The sequence below is a fragment of the Anolis sagrei genome, chromosome X, assembly GCF_037176765.1.
Source record: "Anolis sagrei isolate rAnoSag1 chromosome X, rAnoSag1.mat, whole genome shotgun sequence".
Taxonomy (NCBI): domain Eukaryota; kingdom Metazoa; phylum Chordata; class Lepidosauria; order Squamata; family Dactyloidae; genus Anolis; species Anolis sagrei.
The window spans coordinates 84,501,038-84,515,956 of NC_090034.1; the positions used below are offsets into that span (position 1 = coordinate 84,501,038).

Below are 14,919 nucleotides of genomic sequence, written 5' to 3' on the forward strand. Positions count from 1 at the left end.
AGTTTAGCAGATGAGCGATTTAACCCACTGCGCCACCGGAGGCTCCAAAAAAATTGTATACTTTTGTTGAACTATCTCAAGTACTTGTGCTGGGCCACAGAAGGCCCATTGCTCAAACCCAGTGGAGGCTTGACTGTATTGTGCTGCATTGGTCCCTTGATGGCGGTGGTGTTTGCAACCCAAAATTATGACCAATGACTGATCCTCCCTTGTGACCCACAGGCTTTCTGGCCAGGAGAAGGAAGTCATTCTGGCCCAGGTAGATGTCCTGCGGGAGACCTATGACCAGCTTTGCTCTGAGTCCAGCGATCAGCTCCAGCAGCTGCAGAGCCACATGGCCCAGGAAACCGCACACAAGGTAGCCCCCTCCCCTCCCTCTTTCTCCATTTCATGACCACCCCCCATTTGTCATATTCATTTTCCCTTTGATTGGTTCCGGGAAAGAGAACCAGCTCCGTCGCCTGTGCCTTCCTCTTCTCACAGCCTGAGGGCTTTCAGAGATGTACACAAGCTACTTGACCCCAAACCGGACCTCTCTTCCATCCATTTCCCCTGCTTCATGCCATCTCCCCTTGTGCAGCTTGCCCAAAATGTCTCTGATCATCACCTGTTCTCACTCTGTTTTATTGTTGTTCTGCCGTCCTACCTAAACATATAGCTGTATCATATGTGTGTTTCCGCAAGTTGTTCATGTATCCCATGCAATGTCTCTGTGGAGTTGTGCCTTTTCCTAAATGCTTGCCAGCACTCTGCATTTCAAAGCACTGGGCTCAGAGACCGGCTCAACTGGGTTACTGCTGCTATTGCCAGATGTTCCTCTGGATGTAACCATACACCAAAGACCGTGGCGCTCTTTTTAAACGACCAAAGGGCTTGCTGCTTCGGCTGTGTAACCTTTACAATGCTGGGTTGTTGTGAGTTTTCCAGGCTTTATGGCCATGTTCCAGAAGCATTCTCTCCTGACATTTCACCCACATCTGTGGCAGGCATCCTAAGAGGTTGTGAGGTCTGTTGGAAACTAGGTCAAGTAAGGTTTATATATCTGTAAGATGTCTCGGGTGGAAGAAAGAACTCTGTCTATGTGAGGCAGGTGTGAATGTTGCAGATGGCCACCTTGATTAGCATTGGTTCAGTTCCATCATTGGTGGAGTTCAGAGTGCTCTTTGATTGTAGGTGAACTATAAATCCCACCAACTACAACTCCCAAATGACAAACTCAATCCCCCCAACCCTAGCAATATTTAGATTTGGTTGTATGGGGTATTTATGCCAAATTTGGTCCAGTGAATGAAAATACATCCTGCATATCAGATATTTACATGAGGATTCATAACAGTAGCAAAATTACAACTATGAAGAAGCAACAAAAATTATTCTATGGTTGAGGGTCACCACAACATGAGGAACTGTGTTAAGGAGTCATGGCATTAGGAAGGTTGAGAACCACTGCAATACTTGAATGTGAACGGCTCTCAATTGGGAATCGCCAATCATGGCCATGCAGCTTCAAGGCCTGGCTGCTTCCTGCCTGGGGGAATCCTTTGTTGGGAGGTGTTAACTGCCCTTGATTGTTTCATGTCTGGAATTCCCCATTTTTCTGAGTGTTGTACTTTATTTACTGTCCAGATTTTGGAGTTTTTTTTAATACTGGTAGCCAGATTTTGTTCATTTTCATGGTTCCTCCTTTCTGTTGAATTGTCCACATGCTTGTGGATTTCAATGGCTTCTCTGTGTAGTCTGACATGGTGGTTGTTAGAGTGATCCAGCAGTTCTGTGTTCTCAAATAATATACTGTGTCCAGTTTGGTTCATCACATGCTCTGCTGTAGCTGACTTCTCTGGTTGACTTAGTCATGTTCCTTGATTTGTGTTTGGGCAACGCTGCTGCGTTTGGTGGTCCCAGTGTAGACTTGTCCACAGCTGCATGGTATATGGTAGACTCCTGCAGAGGTGGGAGGATCCTTCTTTTCCTTTGCTGAGCATTTGTTGGATTTTCTTAGTGGGTCTGTAGATAGTTTGTAGGTTGTGTTTCTTCATCAGCTTCCCTAGGCGGTCAGTGGTTCCCTTGATGTATGGTAAGAACCCTTTTCCTCTGAAAGCCATTGAAATCCACAAGCAGGTGGACAATTTCAACAGAAAGGAGGAAACCATCAAAATGAACAAAATTTGGTTAAAATACTCTAAAAATGAGTGAAGGAAGATAGATGCTTTTGAACTGTGGTGCTGGAGGTGCCTTGGACAGCGAGCCGATCCAACCGGTCCATACTTCAGGAAATAAAGCCCGATTGCTTATTGGAAGAAGGATATGAGAAGCAAAGATGAAGTACTTTGGCCACATAATGAGAAGAAAGGAAAGCTTAGAGAAGACAATGATGCTGGGGAAAATGGAAGGAAAAAGGAAGAGGGGCTGACCACGGGCAAGATGGATGGATGGCATCCTTGAAGTGACTGGATTGACCTTGAAGGAGCTGGGGGAGGTGATGGCCAACAGGGAGCTCTGGCGTGGGCTGGTCCATGAGGTCATGAAGAGTCGGAAACGACTGAACAAATGAACAAAAACTCTAAAATCAGGACAGTAAATAAAGAACAACACTAAAAAAGGGGGAATTCCAGGCAAGAAACAATAAAGCCTAGCTAACACCTAACAAAGGAATCCTTCAGGCAGGAAGCAGCCACGCTTTGAAGCTGGAAGGCCATTCAATGCTAATCAAGGTGGCCAATTGTAACATTCACACCAGCCTCACACAGACCGAGTTCTTTCTCCAGGCAGGAATCAGCCAGGCCTTGAAACGGCAAGGCTTTGCAATGCTAATCAGGGTGATTAATTGCAACATTCACACTTGCGTCCAACAGACAAGAGTTCTTTCTCTCACCATGGACCTTCCACAGATATATAAACCTCCCTTGTCTAGTTTCCAATATGCCTCACAACCTCTGAGGATGCCTGCCATAGATGTGGGCGAAATGTCAGGAGAGAATGCTGCTGGAACTTGGCCAGAAACTCACAGCAACCTAGTGATTCCGGCCATGAAAGTCTTCGACAACATATCTTTACAATGCTATTTTATTCTGCCTTCCCAAAGAGACCACTTTAGGATGAGGGTCCACTGTGTTCAGCTTTGCAAAGATACCGTCAGCTAATGGAAAGCAACAGCTTCTGATGCACCCGCAGTGATCCATCTTGCATCTTATTTAGAGACAATAGGCCACAATGATGGCATCCCAGCATTGGAGAGGCATTACAACCGAAGCAGCATAGGCCCATTAATGCATAGGAGGGAATTCTCTGGCCCTCCAGCTGTTGAGAAACTGTAGCTAACCAGAATGGCAAGGGGTGCTGGAAACCAAGCACATCTGGAGAGCCAAATGATTCCTATGCCAAGAATACAGAGTTGAAAATGTATTGGGTTGCCAAGAGAGGGGGGGGGGGTTCTCCATGGATTATAATTGAGGCTTGCAATGAAGTTTTCTTTTTTGTTTGGGTGCATCCTTTACGGAGAGAGTCTTGATGGAGAGGAAGTATTTCTATTTACACCTGTATTTCTACAGCGAAAGCCTCCAACTCTGGGCTGAGGGTGGTGCCCCATTCAAGGACAATATATGCCCTATAAAAACACAAAGCACAAATGTCAGCGCTGTCCGCCGCATTGAGCATGATGTGTCCCTGTTTGGTTTTTATGTGTCACGTTGAGTTACTGTGTTCAGATTAACTTGCCATCCTTTGCTTACCTTTTCCTCCCCTTCCCTTGTCGTCACCTTTGATCACTAACAGCGTGGAGGTTGCACCAAAGAGAATCTCAGGAGATAATGGGGAAAAGCGGGGAGGGATTAGAAGAGTGTATGTTTGTGTGGCGTGTTCTTTCTACTTTTTGTGCAAAACAAACAGTCGCATGCCGGATGCTAACCCCCAGCTTTTACACTGTGTGCGCCTTCTACTACGGCTGAGCTGCGCCATAAAGGCTCTGTCTTTAACTGCTCACGGCAAAAAAAAATCCACCATGCTGGTAAGTAGACAAAACAAAACAAAAGCCTTTTTATGACTCCTGTCCTTGTCTTTTTATATACTCCCTTTCCTTCCTCTTTCTCGCTTGTTTTAACACTTGAATGTTGCATGTTTGAAGTCCTTCACTGTGATACTAGAAGGTTTTGAAGGCTATTCCAATGGAGGCCTTAACCCAGCTTGCTGAGATAAGACTCCTCATTCTGGTTCCATCCACATATAGTTATCTAAAAACAACATAAGGGGTTTTTGGGGGGGGGGGGGGCTTCTCAAAACTTCATTGTTTCTCAACCTAGGGGTTGGGACCCCCGGGGGGGGGGGATCGCAAGGAGGGGATCAGAGGGGTTGCCAAAGACCATCAGAAAACACATTTCTGAAGGTCTTAGGAACCCCTTTGGCAGAGAAGGCTGAAGATCTCTCCACCCGTCCTTCTCTTCCTTTTTGATGTTGGTGAACTATATCTCCCAGAATTCAAAAACAGCCCCCCCCCCAACCCCGCCAGTGTTCAGTGTTGGCCATGTAGGTATTGTGCCAAGTTTGGTGCAGATCCATTGTGGGCTGGGTTCAGAGTGCTGTTTGATTGTAAGTGAACTATAAATCCTAGCAACTACAACTCCCAAATGTCAAGGTCTATTTTCCCCAAACTCCACTAGTGTTCAAATTTGAGCCTATTGAATATTCGTGCCAAGTGTGGTCCAGATCCATCATTGTTCTGAGTCCACAATGCTCTTTGGATGTAGATGAACTACAACTCCAAAACTCAAGGTCAATGCCCACCAAACTTTTTCAGTATTTTCTGTTGGTCATGGGAGTTCTGTGTGCCAAGTTTGGTTCAGTTCCATCATTGGTGGAGTTCAGAATGCTCTTTGATTGTAGGTGAACTATAAATCCCACCAACTACAACTCCCAAATGACAAACTCAATCCCCCCAACCCTAGCAATATTTAGATTTGGATGTATGGGGTATTTATGCCAAATTTGGTCCAGTGAATGAAAATACATCCTGCATATCAGATATTTACATTACGATTCACAACAGTAGCAAAATTACAGTTATGAAGTAGCAACAAAAATTATTCTATGGTTAGGGGTCACCACAACACGAGGAACTGTGTTAAGGAGCCATGGCTTTAGGAAGGTTGAGAAACACTGCAATACTTGAATGTGAACTGCTCTCAATTGGGAATCGCCAATCATTTCTATTCCCAGAACCGTAATATTAAAAAGTTGGGATCTGTCACCTTTTGTGGTTCAGTGGAGAGCACATCTTAGTCATCATTCCTCTCTAGCTGTGGATGCAGGTGAAGATGGTCAATGATTACTAGTATCTCCTTCGAGCCCCCTGTTATATATCTTTTTTATGAAGAACGATGGGTCACAGAGGTGCCTTAGATCAATTATTGTTATAGACCAGGCCTTGGGCGATGCCTACAAATATTTTAATTAATTAATTAATATGTGATCACAGAACACAAACTCTGAAAACATTCAATGCTGTTAAACAGACAGGACAAACAGCAGATAGAGGTATTATATTGGCATTTTTCCCAGCTTCGCCATCCTGGAGGTTGTGCTTGATTCCGGCCACAGGGAGTGCTGTTGCTCCATCCTCTATGACGAAGACCCTTTGATCGCCAGCATTTTCTGGTATTTCCTTTATGGAGCCGTGAAATACCTCCTTAATTAAGTGATGCCTATTTTCTCTAGTCACAGCTCACAGCTGTTTTCGAACTGCTTAGGTCAGTGGTTCTCAACCAGTGGGTCTCCAGATGTTTTGGCCTTCAACTCCCAGAAATCCAAACAGCTGGTAAACTGGTTGGGATTTCTGGGAGTTGTAGGCCAAAACACCTGGGGACCCACAGGTTGAGAACTGCTGGCTTAGGTGGACAGTAAGCTGGGCTGAAGATGGGTGCTCACCCTGACCCGGATTTCAAACTGCCAACCTTTGATTGGTAAGTTCTATTGCTGCTGGCGATTAACCAGCCTTGCTAAAGCACGACCTCTTGTTCTCCAGCTCCCATCAGTCTTAACCAAAAAAACAACAACAAACAGTAAGAACAGAGAGCTGTTGTAGTCCAGCAATGTCCTAAGAGCTTCACTTTGAATAACCGTAACATAGATGAATCTGTAGGAAATGTCAGAGGTCCCCGTTGGCTCCAAAGTCTGACGATTTGGCTCTCAAAGACCTTCTATGGAGGATCCAGTCCACTCTGTCTGCATTTAAATGAAACATTTGCTTGGTTCTCCCTTATTCTCGCCTAGTTTTCTGTATGTGTAAATGAACCTGAGCCTCAAAGCCTTCTAGAATGACACATCTGGGGTGGAGGGGAAACCGGAAACCCACATCTAGCATGCTCAGAAACTGCTTGACCGCATGACTGCATCTTCAGCTGTAGACTTGCCATTTTCCCAGCTAGCTTGCCACATCTCTCGCAAGACCTCCAGCAATATTCATCTTAGGGGAAGCTTGTGGTCGAAATGTGTATCTCCTTCCCTCTCGTTCCCTGTGCTTCATGTGGGTGAACCGTGTTGTGGATGTTTTGTGCCCTATGTCTCCTCTCCTTTTGGATATAAATTCGCCAAAGGTGCCCTGGGGAATGCATGGCCGTCGCTCTCCCTGGATGTCTCTCTGTCTCTCTCTCTGTGTCTGTCTCTCCCTTCTCCCAATCGTTTTTGTGGGGAACTCTGGGGCTAATTGACCACTTTTACTGCTCTCGAGGGGTGTCCAAAATGTCTCAGCAAGGCCACACCTGGCTGCCTGGATTTAGCCCCAGAAGCCCACTAGAAAACAACTCTCAAAATCTTCCTCCATCCAAAATCTGGATGTGTTATTTCAGGAATTATGTGCATTTCCTGCCCATGTGGTATGGGCTTACGGTTGGGAATCTGTCTCAAACCCAACCTTCACCAACCCTTAAAAGCCTGAGACATCCTTGGACCTGGGTATCTCAAAATCATACTTCCCTGCTACTTTCTCTCTTCCTGAGTTCTTGTTTCCTTTCTCCTCTATCTTTCTAGGGAACCGAAACTGTGGCTGGAGTGCTGGACCTTGGCACGATGGAAGTCTTTCCCATTTGGGGGGCCATGCAGAAGGGTCTCCTGGACCAAGAAACAGGCCTCCTGCTGCTGGAGGCCCAAGTTGCTTCTGGTGGCCTTGTGGCTCCCGATACCACCGAAAAGATCTCGCTATCTGAAGGCTTGGCAAAAGACATCATTGATGCTAAGACCTATGCAATGCTTCAGGAGCTACAGAGTGGGGTCCAGTTGGTCAACAGCCATGACCTTCAAGGGAAGCCGCTTCTTCCCCTTGCGGCTGCCATGGAGGATGGGACGATCAGCGAAAGGGTTGGTTTGACAATCGCAGAGATGCAGCTCCTTGCTGGAGGGCTTCGAGATCCCTCCAGCGATGGGAGGATTGGCTTAGAAGAGGCTCTCCAAGGAGGCATGATTCCCCCTCATCTCCATGAGAAGATATCCTCTTGCTTGGGTTCTTGCAGGACTTTGATTGACCCCAATTCCGCCACGAAAACGGGCTTGAGTGACCTGCTGCAGCAGTGCATCCCGGACCCAGAGACAGGGCTGAGTTTGCTTCCAGTGCATCAACTGGCAGGAGGGATGGTGAGCCTCACCTCTGGCCAGAAGGTGAACATCTTCCGTGCAGTGCAGGAAGGTCTCATCGAGACACAGGTTGCTGTGCGGCTTCTGGAAGCCCAGCTTTTTGCCGGTGGCATAGTGGACCCTAAAAGCGGCCACCGGCTGACTGTAGAGGAGGCTGCGAGACATAACCTGATTGACCAAGATCTGGCCTGCGCCCTTCTAGTCCGGCAGATGCAAACAGGCGGCATTGTGGATACGGTTACAGGAGAGAGGCTGTCACTGGACGAAGCCATCAGGAAAGGCTTGGTGGAGCCTAGAATGGCTGTGGCCACCTTGGAATCCCTGTGGTCATTTATGGGCCTCCTGCAGCCTGAATCGGGTGAGATCCTCCCAGTTGCAACTGCATTGGATCGGGGCATCTTGTCTCCCGAACTGGCTGATGAGATCTTAAGCAAGAGGCAACACATTGAGGCTGTTTTTATACCAGAAACCCGAGAGATCGTGCCATGGGAGAAGACCATGGATGCTGGGATCTTGAGCCAAGATGCCATCAAGACATTAAAGTCAACGCTCCTTCCTGATGTCATGCCAAATATGCCCTTAGCTGACTCCCCGCCAGGCAGAGTCCAAAAGATCAGCCCAACAGATGACAAAGACCAAAGCAAGGGATGTGAAGAACGAATGTTGTTCTATTTGATGACCCACAGCTATGTTGATACTTGCAGTGGCCAGAAACTGCTTCTCTTGGCAGAGGAGGAGTTGAGCACCCTTGCTGACATTGTGGAGCCCACCATAGAGAAAGACCCTCACTCACAGCCCATGGAGGAAAGGCAGCACCAACCCAAAGGCTGGGAGGTTGTGGAGGACAGGATGGTGGCAGCTGTGGAATCTGAGCCCTGCAGTGAATTGGTCTGGAAAGAGCTTGAACTGAACTTATCAGTACCACAGAAAGAGCTGGAGAGGAATCTGATGGTAGGCGTTTGTCCTCCGACCTATAAGAATGGAAGGGAAGCTGGAGATCTTCCAGGGAAAGAGGTGGAAAGAGATGTGAATGTGAAGGAGGAGAAGGAGGTGGATTCTTTAGGAGGTTTTGGAAGTGAAACAGATGGCTCTAAAGGAGAACCAGAACAGATGTCAATTCAGAACATGAGTGAAACAGATCTATTAATATGTGAATCTATAGAAGAATCCAGCGCTGGGAAAGAATCGATAGACATACAGATAACATTGAACAATGTTAAGTTTGACAGACAACTGGAAGAAGAGGAGATTATGTATTCTGAAGAGCAGAAGAGAGTTTCTGAAGTTGAAAGAAGCTGCACTGAAAAAGAATCCAGAATGGTTATTGGCAAATGGGAAAAGAAAGACTCGCAAAGCTTGAAGGAGAATGTATTGGGAAAGGCGATACTTGCAGCAACAAGTGATGGTTCTGAAGCTAATTTGTTAAATGTGGGGAAAGTGGAAAACAGGTCAATGGAAAGCCTTCTTTGTCAAGATGAAGGAAAGATTAGTGATGAGCCTATTAAGGAAGAAGGAAAGCTGGCTGGAGAAAGGAGAGTGGGTCATTCTGACCAGACAGAAAGTGTTGCATTTCCAAAACTGTCCACAGAAGAAGATGGCGACACACTGCATACACTGATAACACAACTCTGTGGTGGCGGCATAATTAATGAACAGACAGGGGAAAGGATGCTCTTGGATGAGTCGGTGTCCTGTGGCGTTCTCCCCGGTCACACGGCCATCAAACTGATGGGCGAGTTGAAACTGTTTGGTGGATTCTTTGATGCTGAGTCCCGTGAAGCGTTAACCACTGAAGAAGTTATCCATGAAGGACTGATGGATGAGACCCTTCTCCATAAGGTGCTGGACTCTGATAAAGCCATCAGTGGAGTGGTGGACCCAAGGAGCAAAGCCATTTACTCTGTCATGGACGCAGCAGAGGTCGGCCTCTTGGACAAAGAGACGGCTGCGAGAATCCTGGAAGGGCAAGTGATTACTGGAGGAATTGCGGATGTCAAGCGTGGCAAGAAGGTGTCGGTCACGTTGGCCTCTAAGCTCGGCTTGGTAGAGCGGCCCACTCAAGAGGAGCTGAAGAAACTTGAAAAGGCATCTAAGGGGAAAGGCATTGATAGCACAACCAAAGAGAAACTTATTTCTTTGCAAGCAGAAATAGGTGGCATCGTAGACCCTAAAACCAAAGAACCTTTAACCATCCCCCAAGCTGTAGAAAAAGGACTGCTGCCTAAGGAGAAAGCCTCTGAGGTCTTGATGAAGCAGATAGTTGATGGAGGGATCCTTCACCACAAAACAGGCATGAGACTTTCTGTTGAAGATGCTTTGGTGCATAAATTGGTTGACCAAGGGTCATATGATGTTCTCAAAAAGGCAGAAAATGTGTGTTTACATAAGTACATTCATCCAGAAACAAAAGAGCTCATCTCCTTACCCCAAGCTGTGGCCCTTGGACTGATCAGCTCAGACTTTCAAAGCAAGGTTCAAGGACTGCAAGCCTCGACTGGAAGCATGTTTGATCCTGTTTCTCACCAGAAAATCCCACTGACCAAAGCAGTGAAGGAAGGACTTTTGCCCAAGGCACTTATGGAAAAAGCCGTAACCTCCTCTGACTTGAAGCAAGCCATCCTTTGTCCTGAGAGCTGCAGGCTGGTTCCCTACTCCGAATTGATCAGGAAGAGTAAAATTGACATTGAGTCAGGGCAGAGGTATTTGGAGGTGGTCCCCTTCCAAGGCCTCAAGGATGAAAGGACTGGGAATGTGCTTCTGTATCCCCAGGCAGTGACACTTGGGAAAGTGGAGCCTGCACTTGTGTTGAGGTTGTTGAAGGCGCAAGCGGAGTCCGGCGGCATTGTTGAACCTGCTACGGGCCAAAGACTGTCCCTGGCAGATGCTTTGGAACAAGGAACAGTGGATGAAGACATGGCCAAAGCTATTGCAGTCAGTCAACTCTCGACTGGAGGCATTGTTGGAACTGAGAGAGGACAAAGGCTAACATTAATGGAAGCAGTTGAGATGGGGCTTGTCAGCAAGAAATTAGCCAGTGTGATCCAGGAAAGTGCTCTAGTGATCAGTGATGATGTGGAAGGACATGAAGATAGTCAGCCACAACTGTTGCTTCAAAATGGTACTTCTAAAACTGATGTGCCGTCCATTGGTGAATATTCCACTGAGAGTAATGAGGAGAAGCAGTCAGTTCTCTTTGAAGGAACAGACTCCAAGATGTCTGAAGAGGCCCCTGTTGGTTCTCTTAAGGGCATTCAGGAGATGGTAGAAGAGATGGGTGACTCCGTGCCACCTTCCCTTCCACTTCCTTCTGGTCCACTTTTAGGAGAAGGCAAGATGGAGTCAGAGCTGGCCTTGATGTTAGATCCAGTTGGAGCCCTGCAACTGAAGGCCCAGAAGAAAGACATGAAGAGGAAGAGCCGGTTGCGGAGAGAAGAGCTCCGGAAAGGAGAGGTAGAAAAGCCAGGAGCAAGTGACCAAGTGATAGAGAAGGAATGGCAAAATGTAGTGAGGAATGAGAGAATTAATGGGGAGCAGGAGCAAAACCAGAGAGTGTTTGCTCAAGAAGAGAGTGACAGGACAGATCTTGCTTCCGAAGCAGCCCAAAGGACTATCTGTTTACATTCTCTGGAAACCTCAAATGATCTGAGAGAGAATGAAAAAGCTGGCCTTGGTTCTGAAGAACCTACAGCAATTGAGTCTCAGACGCTAACCTCGGAAAAAGCTTTGTTTGGAGACACCAAGATTGAACAGTCAGGAATGATGCCTGAATTAAGAAGCCAGGATCCCAAAGCTTCAGAAAGTACTGGCATAGAGGCCCCCAAAAAGATGAAGAAGAAGACCAAAAGGAATAGAAAGCAGGCTGCTGCCACAATAGACCCAGCTCAGTTGCCTGAGTCTTCCCAGCTGAGGCCATCTGAGATTCCTGTCCCGGTTTCCAAAGAAGTTTTGATGCAAAGGACTTCTTCTGTTCAAGAATCCTCTCATGATAATATCTCTGGCAAGAAGGTGAGGAGTCTTCTCAAACCAGAAAAGGCTGAAGGTAAGAGAGAGGATCGGGTAGCATCTGGAAATGAGAAGAAAGGAGTTAAAGAGAACATCACAGATGACCAGAAAGTAAGCACTGTACCAACAACAGATGCTTTTGGAGACAGAACTGACCAAGATATTAGAACTAACCAAGATTTTTCATTACGGCTGGATGCAGTAGAAATAAAGATGGTGGATGTGCTGGAAGAAAAAGTATTTCAAGAAAAAGCCCAAGAGCCATGTCTTTCAAATGATAAAGTCCCCAATCTAGTTGCCATAGATGACACCCAAACCTTTGTGTCTTCTGAGACAGAGGCTGTGCAAACTAGGACAATACTAGAAGGAGAAACAGGCCGTTCTGTTTCCACTCCTTCGCTCTCTCAAGACAAAACCATCCAGGAAGTGACCAGAGAAGATGGCAGCATCGTTGCTAAAGGGCTGACAATGGATGAGGAACCAAAAGAGACCATTGACTCTTTGAGTAGCAAAATACATTCCCCAGAGGTGTGCACACTGCAAAGGAGTGGGTTTCCAGAATGCGAGAGCGACCCTTCTGCTGGAACGTCTCCCAAGACTCAAGACTCAGGCCTAAAATTGGCCAGAGAAAAGGAGAAGGCGGATGAACTCTCCAGCACAGTCGAAGGCAGGGAAGAGAGACAGCCAGATGCCCCTACACTAACCAAGGTAGGTATGGCCTTATTCAGGTACAGCCAGTCCCCAAGTTACGAACAAGGTAGGGTCTGTAGGTTTGTTCTTAAGTTGAATTTGTTTGTGAGTTGGGACAGGTACTTTTTGAAGTGTAATTTCATATATATATATATATGAAATTACACTTTAAATAGTACCTGTCCCAACTCACAAACAAATTCAACTTAAGAACAAACCTATTCTTCAATGCATATGATATCTATATACAGGCAGTCCCTGAGTTACAAACATATATATATATATATGAGAGAGAGAGACCCTTGGTGGCACAGCAGGTTAAACCACTGAGCTGCTGAACTACTTGTGGACCAAAAGGTTCAAATCTGGGCAGCGGGGTGAGTCGCTGTTGGCCCAGCTTCTGCCAGCCTAGCAGTTCGAAAACATGCCATAGTGAGTAAATCAATAGGTGCCGCCTTGGTGGGAAGGTAAAGGCGCTCCATGCAGTCATGCTAGCCACATGACCTTGGAGGTGCCTACGGACAAGCTCTTCAGCTTAGTAATGGGGATGAGCACCACCCCCCAAAGTCAGACATGACTAGACTTATGGTTAGATTTAATGTCAAGGGGAAACCTTTACCTATACACACACACACATACTTTGGATCGCATAGGAAAGGGTGAGCACCTCTCTAGTGTTTCCTTTGCTGTCTGTGCCCCTGTTCAGAAGATTTCCCACACTTTTGTCCCTGTGATCATTGGATTTTGGAAAACGTGGCTTGCTGTGGAAACAAGAATGGGGAGAAAGCTTACATTGAGATGCCTTTCCCCGCAGATAATAACTCTTTCAGTAGTGGATTTATGAGGGGTAGATTTTTATCACTTCCTGTGGTCTCAGCCCGTTCTTAATTAGGTGTACTTTGTAATGTGGATGGTTGTAACTCGGAGACTGCCTGTATATAGATATCATATGCATTGAGGAATAGGTTAGTTGGGTAGCCAGAGTGAGAGGGTTTACCCTTCTGAAGTCAAGGTAAAAGCCACAAAAATGGTATGCCATTTGCCATGTTTGAAAATGGCCATTAGTGTCCTTTTAATGCATTACTGTTTTCATGTTCCTTCACTTATTGAGAGGTTGAGGAAAGTGGAAGATCAACTCCATCAAATATCCTCCCCACCTGAGGAAGAAATTATGGGCCCAGCACGTCGTTCGATTGATGTGCAATCTTTGCTAATTTATCAATAAATATGTGGCTTAAAGGAATAATGCCTGAAGGCCTAGGATGGTCTCATCGTAGGAAGGCTGTTGTAATGTTGTTATATTTTCCTTAGTTACCTTCCTTTCCTGCCTCTTGGTCTAAATGACAAGGCAGAAGGTAGTACACAAAATGTATAGGTATCACAATGAAGTTGTAATAAAGTCAGCACTGACCCACATGATAAATGTGGGAAAGATTAACAAATGCAAATGCCAGTCAAATGGCTTCCATAAAATACATTAACTGGGTATTGGAGAGGGAGCGATGTAAAGAGATCTGGGGAAAAGTAAATATACAGGATCCCCGATGGAGAGGTTTAGGAAATCTATGCATGTATAAAAATTATGTCTGGAGAGAAAGACTCTTAGAAGCGGTGAGCATTGGTTGAAGAAATCAAAGGTGTAGCCAAGCAAAGAGAAAGACATAGAAGACGGTTCTGCTTGGCTTATCTCCCCATAAATCTGAGCTTTATATTCTATGCTTCTCCTCTCTCTGACTGCCATAGACGCCTCTCAGCAAGCAGCTCTGCCTTGACCACGATGAGAAGCTGGTTGCGCTGCTGTCCAGGGTGCGCGATGTGGAAATGCGCATCCAGCGAGTTCCGCTTCTGGAGCAGGACTCAGCCGCACTGCAGGACTTGCTCCGCGAAGCAGAAGTAAGTGGATCAAATGAACGAACTAAATAATTTTATTACAGTTGTAGATTGGAAGTTTGAAGTGTTAAAATATAGAAACAGAGGTTTTAGAAACATTAAAACCAGAAATTTGAACACATAGACTGATAGGTCTATAACGCTGTGTAGCACGATTTTTCTTCCTGGGTTATAAATGTCATTATTTCTTAATTGGTTCTATCATAAAAACATTGGACAAGTTTATTAAACTGCAAACACTTTTTTGTTTTTGTGGGAGGGACATCCTGCAGCATGTTTTGTTCTAGTTTTTTAAATTAATATCTCTTCAAGCCTCCCACCAATTCAACATAGTTTGTGGCAGTCACAATAACAAAGTTTCTGGAATAGAGCAACTACTTTCAAAGTAAGAACCACATAATTAAACAGGAAATAACACTTTCCAACCAGGAACAGATTTTTTTTTCAAATTCTGTTAAATGGTGTTGTTGATGCCCACTCCAATGCTTACTGCAAGGTTAATGCTAGATATATCTAAAAAGAAATTATTATTATTATTATTATTATTATTATTATTATTATTAAAAGGTAAAGGTTTCCCCTGACATTCAGTCTAGTTGTGACCGACTCTGGGGTTTGGTGCTCATCTCCATTTCTAAGCCGAAGGGCCGGCATTGTCTGTAGACACCTCCAAGGTCATGTGGCCGGCATGACTGCATGGAGTGCTATTACCTTCCCGCA

General features: G+C 45.8%; 1 protein-coding gene across 22 annotated transcripts in view; it reads left to right on the forward strand.

Annotated features, from left to right (window-relative positions):
- Positions 1–14,919, forward strand: part of MACF1 (microtubule actin crosslinking factor 1) — a 398,178-nt gene that overhangs the window by 243,705 nt on the left and 139,554 nt on the right. For 17 of the 22 annotated variants that reach the window (XM_060784087.2, XM_060784094.2, XM_060784082.2 and 14 more), the window contains 3 exons: positions 223–358; positions 7,018–12,327; positions 14,053–14,202. In XM_060784087.2, coding sequence (XP_060640070.2) covers positions 223–358; positions 7,018–12,327; positions 14,053–14,202 — 5,596 coding nt within the window. The remainder of the gene's footprint in view (positions 1–222; positions 359–7,017; positions 12,328–14,052; positions 14,203–14,919) is intronic. The other 5 variants (XM_060784086.2, XM_060784091.2, XM_060784092.2 and 2 more) reach the window with 1 other exon arrangement.